At 37.6% G+C, this 8,776-nt stretch overlaps 1 protein-coding gene across 1 annotated transcript in view; it reads left to right on the forward strand.

Annotated features, from left to right (window-relative positions):
* The first annotated feature begins 1,758 nt into the window (after positions 1 to 1,758).
* The window catches only part of LOC107037336, a 45,240-nt gene continuing 38,222 nt past the window's right edge, over positions 1,759 to 8,776 (forward strand). The window contains exon 1 of the mRNA XM_015255847.1: positions 1,759 to 1,858. Within this exon, the coding sequence (XP_015111333.1) occupies positions 1,838 to 1,858 (21 nt within the window). The 5' untranslated portion in view covers positions 1,759 to 1,837. The remainder of the gene's footprint in view (positions 1,859 to 8,776) is intronic.

Genomic DNA, 8,776 nt, shown 5'->3' on the forward strand with positions numbered 1-8,776 from the left:
GAAAAAACTTATTTTTCATTCGCTGCCGATTTCTTTGAAAACAGTTCGTAAAAGAAGGGAAAATTACGTCGGGAATTTCATGTCTCCAATTTCAGCGGTTCCTGCTGTTATATTTTTTTTATTCCCTCCAATGTCTCAATAAAAAAAAAAATTATTTTTTATTCGCCGCGCTGAGTTCATTCAAAAACATTTAATAAAAAACAGGAAAAATCCGTCAGGAATTTCTTGTCCCGGGCGACAGTGAACTGAGAGAAATTTCTCGGTCTCAATTTCAGCGTTTTGCTGCTGCTATATTTTTTTTCACTCCCTCCAATGTCTCAATGAGGAAAAACATTTAGTCATTCGGAATGATTTCATACAAACGGAAAAAATACGTCAGGAATTTCTTGTCTCCAGGCGACAGGGAACTGAGTATGAAATTCCTTGGTCTCAATTTCAGCGTTTTGCTGCTGTTATATTGTTTACCCCTTCCAATGTCTCAATAAAAAAAAATATTTTTCATTTGCCGCGCTGAATTAATTCCAAAACATTTCATAAAAACAACACGTCAGGAATTTCCTGTCTCCGGGCGACCGAAAACTGAATCTGAAATCTCTGTCTCCATTTCAATGTTTTCTTGCTGTTGTATTTTTCTTCATTCCCTCCAATATCTCAATAAAAAAAAAAATTATTTTCCATTCGCCGCGCTGAATTCATTCCAAAACATTTCATAAAAGCAACACGTCAGGAATTTCCTGTCTCCGGGGGACCGAAAACTGAGTCAGAAATTTCTCTGTCTCCATTTCAATGTTTTTTGCTGTTGTATTTTTTTTCACCCCTTCCAATATCTCCATAAAAAAAATTATTTTTCAATCGTAGCTCTAAATTAATCCAAAACCATTTTCTAAAAACGGGAAAAAAGTCATGAATTTCTTGTCGCGGTGCGACGGAACCGCGTCTGAAATTTCTCGGTCCAAAATTCAGTGCTTTCTCACAATTTTTTTTATTCCCTCCAATAAGAAAAAAAAAATTTTATTCGCCACGCTGATTTAATTCCAAAACATTTCATAAAACGGGGAAAGACACGTCAGGAATTTTCTGTCCCCGTACGACAGAAAACTGAGTCTGAAATTTCTGTTTCCACTTCAATGTTTTTCGCTGTTGTATTTTTTTCCCCCCTCCAACGTCTCAACAAGAAAAAAATATTATTTTTCATTCGCCGCGCTGAATTAATTCAAAACGATTTCCTAAAAACGGGAAGAAAAGTCATGAATTTCTTGTCGCGGTGCGACAGACCGAGTCCGAAATTTCTCGGTTTCAATTTCAGTCTCCTCTCGCCGTTGTATTTCCCCCGAATGTCCCTACCACTGGGGGGGGGCGACACCCACCTCACGCTACACTCCTGAGATCCCGTGGCGTTGTGCCGGAGTGCAGGTGGGCCGATTGTCGGCGGAAAGAGCCGACAATACTCGGGGGAAAACCGAGCGGCGGCACTCGCCGTAGTCTGTTGTCAGAGTATTCAGTAATGCTTTGCATGGCCAGCCAGCAGCAACTACGCTTGTCCGTGAAACTTGTGTATTTTTTTTTTTTCAACAATCCAGTGAATCGTGTGCCGCAGTGGTTACCCGACAATATCAGTGTGGGCGGCTTTAGCGGTAACCGTGAAACCGTGACTATTTCATTCTGTTATTTATCTGAATAAAGCTAAAGAAAAATCGCCGTCTGACGGCCAGTGAGGAGTTCCAATTCGCTCGACACTGTCAGTTATTTGAGTTCAATCATACAAGATTAATCAACAATATCAGTGTATGGTTAACGAACGATCCAAGATGCTGTCATCAGTGCCAGCTAAATAATAATGTGGTGCGACGTTGGTCAGGTGAGTTCAGTGGAAAAAAATTTTTTAAAACAAATTTATTTATCCCATGGGTCTAGCCAATTCTCCCGTCAGTACGAGCGAATTTTTTTACTCACAACCGAGGTTATCCTCACGCGTGAACTCTGCGTTCTCCTCGTGACCAGAGAACAGCTCTCGCGCAAGTGTACCTCCGGGCTATTTCGTTCCAGTGCTCCTTCGAGTGACTCCTCCTGTGAAACAGTGTTTCCATTTTTCCCTTTCCCCGGTATTTTCGAGCCCATTCCGTCGCTGATCCATCGTCTCCACTATTTTGAAATCATTTCGTGACACGTCCCCCGGTCGCTCGAGTATTTTCCGAGTCCCCGAGTGTCCGCAGGAGTAAACGAAAGTGCAGGAATGGATTTGAGGCTTTAGTTGCGAGTGAATGGTCTCATTCAGGATCAAGTGTTTTGGGGAGTCATAGGATAGTGCGCATTGCGCCCGGTGGAATGTCAGATTTGACGCGTGGTAACCTCGTGTTCGGTTGTTCGAATTCGAAGCGATCCCGCGTTTCCTTGGCCTAGGGGGTGGGCGGGGAGGTGGGTGAGAGAGAGAGGCGGCGGTCGAAGTTGTGTGCCGTTTCACGAATATCACATGTACATCCACGTTTTATGGCGGCGAGAATGCGGGGGGAACGGGCTGAGCCAGCGCTGGTTTCTTAACTTGGCCAGTTGTGGAGGAAATCCAACGTCGTGGGGAAATCATGGCCCGGGGAGGGGGCTCGGGGGGCCTGTGCTAGCCGTTGACCAACCATCGAGCGGACACTTATCACCATGGTTACCACGACAACAACAATTCGTTTATCTTCCTTTTGGAAGCGTTGAGACGCTCATTAAAGTAGCATTAACTCCACGTGAGTCGATGAGTAACGGGGAGGTGCATTTAAAATGCCGGGTAAATGAGTCCTCGTTGATGATTTGTTGGGAGAATTGGAAATTAGGGGGGGAATGTCATTGTGGAGCTGAAACTGGCAGAATAGTCGTCAGCGGATAATTTAGGTGGGGATATTTGGGTGGAGGAGGGTCAAATAATCATTCCAGAAAACAATTTTTGCCAGTGGCGTCTAAAATTTAACGGGACAACGGCAATTTGTCGACAAATTGTCGACGTAGGGGAGGTTGGGGTAAAATGGACACTTTTGACTTTGTTGGAATTCATGCCTGAATACAAAAATTAATTTCTTAGTTTAGTTAAACATTTTCTCTTTTCCACCCAAACACTCAGGGTGACATTTATGGCTTTTCTTAGAAAATAGAGACGTGAAGAAAAACAGTCCTCATGGTGAGTCACAAAGGAGAGGCTGAAGAAAATTGAAACAAGGGCCTTTTGTCAAATGGGTCCAGAGAGTGAAAACTCTCATGACTTTTAGTTAGTCGTCCTAGAGACTTCGTTGGAGAAAGATATACCTTCTGCGTGCGATCATTAAAGAGTTTTACTTTGAAGAATAAAACTAATGTGTTTTTATTGAGTATTCCTACACATAATCCGATAGACTTTTTTGAAAATGTTAATGACGGGTTGAAATCTTGCAAGAACATCGCAAAGAACAATTCTTTCCCTTTGGGGTGACCCTAAACTGAGCTCAATTGATAAATTTGTCTCTGAGCTATGAGTAATTAAAACAAAAGTCTAAAGTGTCCATTTTATCCCACCCTCCCCTACTGTTTGCTGGGATGTGGAAATGTTGTTTAAGGGCGAGAGAGTTTGTACGTTAATTAAAAATATTTGTGCACGCCTAGATTTGCCCGAGAAATCTTCTGCTGTCGAATCTTTCGATAGTTTCAGCTTCGTTAGTTTTTAATGAATATCTCGGAATCTGAGGGAGATGGCGAAATTTTTGTTATGAGCTTTTTTGTAGAGCTGATTGAGAGCTACAATAAATGTGATTACGAAAATTTCGGTATTTCCCTTAAATTCGGAAATATTCCTCATTTCTCTGTTTTTGATAGCATTTTTATTATTTTTTGTTATTATTCGAGAATTTTTCTACATTTTAGTAGTCTTACTCAACTCGAGAAATTCGTTTGTCATGAGTCTTTTTTTTTCTACTTCTAAATTAATTGTTAGTAATAATCCTCGACTGCCGATTGAGAATTGTAACTTCTGTTTAGTTTAATTTATTTCAGATTTTAATCTTCAAAATTTAAGTTATGTTTTTACTACTTTAAAGTAGAATATTCAAACTCCAAGTGAGTCGTTGACTGTAACGAGGATGAGTAAATTTAAAGACTCGAAAAGAAATTATTCATCATAATTTCTCATACGAATTCTAACTTTGACGAGCGGGAGAAATTAATCCGTCAAATTCTCTGATAACTGTTCTCAGAAGACAATAATCTCTCGCTTGACTAGAGCATCCCTGTAACGTTCGGGAGACTCAGAAACATAAATTATTCGTTACAAAATTTCGATAGAATTTTTATAATTTTTTTCTGCTTTTTAAAAAAAAAAATTCTACATTTTAGTCTTCTCCCTAATCTCGAATAAATTAATTTTTTTATAAGAGTGTGTTATTTTGCCACTTCTCAATCAATTATTATCAATAGTACTAGACTGTCAATTAAGCACAGGCTCAACCAGAATGTTTTAATTCATATTAACTTCGATTTTGAGTTTACTTCAGATGTTAATTTTTAAAATTCCTCTCATGTTTTTACTACTTTGAATACATTTTTTATTCGATTAAGGTGGGCTCAGATTCAGAGCTTGAGTCTCAATTTTTCGGAGGTGAGGTGTTTAGTAATGGGGTAATGCTCTGGGGAACAATCAGTTTCAATGTACCAGGCTGTGGAGGCTCGCGAGACGTGTGTCAGACATGAGTCGGTTTAGTCGGCGATGAAAATTAGGTCTCGACCACACGGTGTGACAAAAGCCGGAGTCCACGTGGTCGCTGCTCATTCTAATGAAAGAAAAATAGAAGATACTCACGGAGTATGACGGTTTCAGGAGAACGTCGCGTGTGAGGCGCACGTGGGGATAAACTGCCAGATAAAAATTGAAATTTCAAGAACAGTTTTGGAAGAAATTGTACGGAAAACTTGAACGGATGGATTGAATTCGGTTTAGCGCTTGAAAAATTGGAAAATTTCGAATTTCATCGAGAATTCAATGCCATTGAAATCAATGTTTTAATCAATTTTTATTTGCCATTGACTAAATGTTTGAATCAATTGTTTGAAATTTCAAGAGTATATTTATCTGAATTTTCCTGATTTGAAATTAAATTTTCAGTTGCCATTGATTTTTCCTCACTGAAATTTCAGTGGGACTGTCACTTGATGAAAATTTCCAAAGAATGTACCGAAAATTTCAGATGAAACTGAGACTAGCGATTGATCGATTTAGACGAATGTAGGGAGAACCAAAATTTTTTTAATCATGTAGAAATTTTTTGGTACTTGAAAAACATTCCGCTAGTTTTAGCTTCATAAATTTCAGCCAAAAAGTTTAACATTACCTTTCCAATTTAATTATTCTTCTCATTTTTGTAAATGTCACTGAACCTTAATTTATGAAAAAATGGCGATGAAATCCCCCGAGAAATTTCAACATCATGGAGAGATTAGTATTAAAAAATTGTAAAATTTCAAATTTCTCTGAGAATTCAATGACATTTCGAATTTTCTAGCAGCAGGGAGATGAAAATTTAGTAGAATTTTCGATCAAAATGTGAATATTTTGTACCAAATGGTGAATTTTCAGTGAAAAAATTCCTTAAAATTCGGAAATTTCAGTCAAAAATTTTGAAAAGTGAGTTTTGAATTTTTATTGTATTCTCAAAACCACAATTTTATTCATCTTCCTAAATGCCACAGAATGTTAATTTTCCAGAGAAATGAATTGCGAAATTATGAATGAACAAACGAACTACTGACAGATTACAAATGCCGATAAAATCCCCTCATTAATAGCTGCCGTGTTCGATCATAGTATACTACGGTTTTCATTCGGCGTCAATGTTCGATATCTGCCTGAGGCCTATCGATCATCTCGATGCCAAGAATTAAAAAGAAATGAGTGTAAAAAAGTGATGAATTAGAATAAGAGGCGATAAACCCGATTAGAGGAGTTGGATTAATGCGATAAACCATAGAAATAAAAAATGACCTGTCTCATTGACTCAACCTAAACTGGTTTATTTTTATTCGAGATAATCCAACAGCTACTACTGTTTTATTTATAAATCACTTCGAACTCACTGACCTATCCCCATCGTAATCGTTTTCCTATACCTGAGGATTTATGAAGCGTGCCAGACAATGTGACGCATCCCATGAATTCTAATAAATGAATGAACCGAAATTTAATATCGGCATGCGCCCATTGACCTAGGCCTACACTATTTGACAATTTCGGAGGGAAGTTCTGGAAAAACTTTTTGGAAATTTTCATCACATTGTTGTTTGCAGTGAAATTTGAAGAAATTTCGTCGTTAAAAATTCACAATTTTATGGAGAAATCGATAGAAACGATTTTAATTCCAAATATTCTCTGAAAATTGATAAAAATTAGTAAAATTTAGGTAAATATATTCTATAATTTTCCCTTGATATTAACAATTCAAGGAATTCTAGTTCTTCTGCTTATAAAAATGAGAGATCTCTGATGAGAGATCTCTGAATTTGAGTTCAATTATTCCCCGAAAATGAGTAGAAATTAAAAAAAAAACGAAATTTAACGTTTTGACGAAAATTCTGGGAAAACTTTTTGGAAATTTTCATGACATTGTCGTTTATACTGAATTTTGGAGAAATTTCGTCGTTAAAAATTCTGAATTTTATAGAAAAATCACTGGAGACTGTCGATTTCAATTCTAATGTCCATTGAAAATTGATAAAAATTAGGAAAATTCAGGTAAATGTATTCTGGAATTTTCAATTGATTACAGCAATTTAAGAAATTCTCGTTTTTCTGCTTATAAAAAAATTGAAATTTCAGGAATGAACAATTTCATGATTATTAACTCGAAATCGAATATAGTGTCATTTTTCTGAGAAATTCTAGTACGTTGTTAAAAATTTTTGGATTGAAATCCCGGTAACATTTGGAAATTTTTAGAGTGAAATTTCAGACTTGAACTCTTTCTACTGAAATTTCGGGGAATCTTGTTGCTAAAAATTCACAATTCCATGAAAATTAGTAGAAATTAAAAGAATTCCTAATTTGCAACTAAATATTCATATTTCGATTAAAAATTCAAGTAAATTGGAAAATCTTCGTCTCCTTGTACTTCAAAAATTTAGAATTTCATCGAACTTTCACTGAAATTTCATGATTTTTCTCCCTCAAATTGCATTCATTATCACTCCAAAAATCTCTTAATGAGTAGAATTTGTAAAAAACTGCTAAATGGATTTCTAAATTTTCAATAAACCAAAAATTCATCGTAATTCGGCGCTAAATATTCATTACTCCACTGAAAATGCAAGCAGACTAACAAATTCTCACCTCAATGCTGTTCAAAAATTTGAAATTTTCTAGAAGTTCCACTAGAACCTGAAATTTCATGATTTCTCTTCCTTAAATTACATTCAGCGTCACTCCTGAAAATCCCTTACCAACTACAAATGTCAAAAATCTGTTAAATATATTCTTGAATCTTCAATAAACCGAAAATTCATCGTAATTCAGCGCTGAATATTCATCACCTCATTAAAAATCCAAACAGCTGAGAATTTCTAAGAAATTCTCATCTCCCCGCTGTTCAAAAATTCTAAATTCCCTAGAACTCTCACTGAACCCTGAAATTTCAGGACTTCCTCTCAAATCTCCAGCCGAAATTTCAATTTTTCCTCTCAAAAAATCCTCCCCTCCCCAGCCCCTCCCCTCGCGCGACCCTGACCATGCCACCCCCCGAATTTACCAACCCACCGCGGAACCTGACGATTATGCAAACCCACCACACGACCGACGAGCGAGAAACCCCTAAAAAATTCTCATACAAGATTTCCGCATGCGAACACCAGCGCGCCCACACCAGTCCCCCGAGCAAAACGGTACAAACATCAAGTACACGAACAGAAATATTCAATAAAAATTACGTATCTTTTCCGTAATTCCGGAGCGAAATGTGGTTATACCAAATTTTACGGAACTGTCACGTTCCGGAGCGTTCCGTAATTTTTATCTGAATCTCATGTGAAAAATTACGATACCGTCACTTAAGGATGTTCGACACCCTTTTAGCCAAAATTGACATTGTTTTCATTTTTCTGGCAAATTATCGATGGGAGTGACGTAAAAAAATATAAAGATTTTGTGGTTTATCATTCTTTAATGGCTCACGAAGTTGCGTAGTGGTGCGATAATTTTCATGCGTTTTTTCTACAGTTCTGTGATTCTTTTTAAAAGTTTAGAGAAAACGCAGGAAAATGTTCCCACCACCTTAAAATTTCGTCAGTCATTAAATAATGACAAAACGCAAAAACGTTATATTTTTTCACGTCAATTCCATCACAAGTTGGCCAGAAAAATAAAAAAAACGTGAATTTTGGCAGAAAGGGTGTAGAACATCCTTAAATTTTCCGAGTCCATTCCGTAATCGGTGACTGAAGTGAGAGTTCCGTAATTTTTACTGAACATTTCTCTCCGTGTAGATGAATGCACTCAGCGTGAAAAAATAAAACGCGCGAAAATTACCCACGTGGATGAATCCACACTGTTTTGTTTACACAGCCAACTGTGAGGGGGAAATAAAGACACAACAGACCCCCCCGCCCCTCCCCCTCCCACCTAACTCTCATCGATAACACGTCAGGCCAGTGATACCCGAGGTTTGACGTACTCTCACTAAACCACACGATTACGACACTAACGCAAGCATTAGCGTATTACTGACCGATAAAGGTAATACTACAAATTGCATTTGTCTCCCCCCTCTCCCCCTCCATGCCCCCCCCC

Source organism: Diachasma alloeum, unplaced genomic scaffold, assembly GCF_001412515.2.
Source record: "Diachasma alloeum isolate Michigan unplaced genomic scaffold, Dall2.0 Dall_scaffold_00217, whole genome shotgun sequence".
Taxonomy (NCBI): Eukaryota; Metazoa; Arthropoda; class Insecta; order Hymenoptera; family Braconidae; genus Diachasma; species Diachasma alloeum.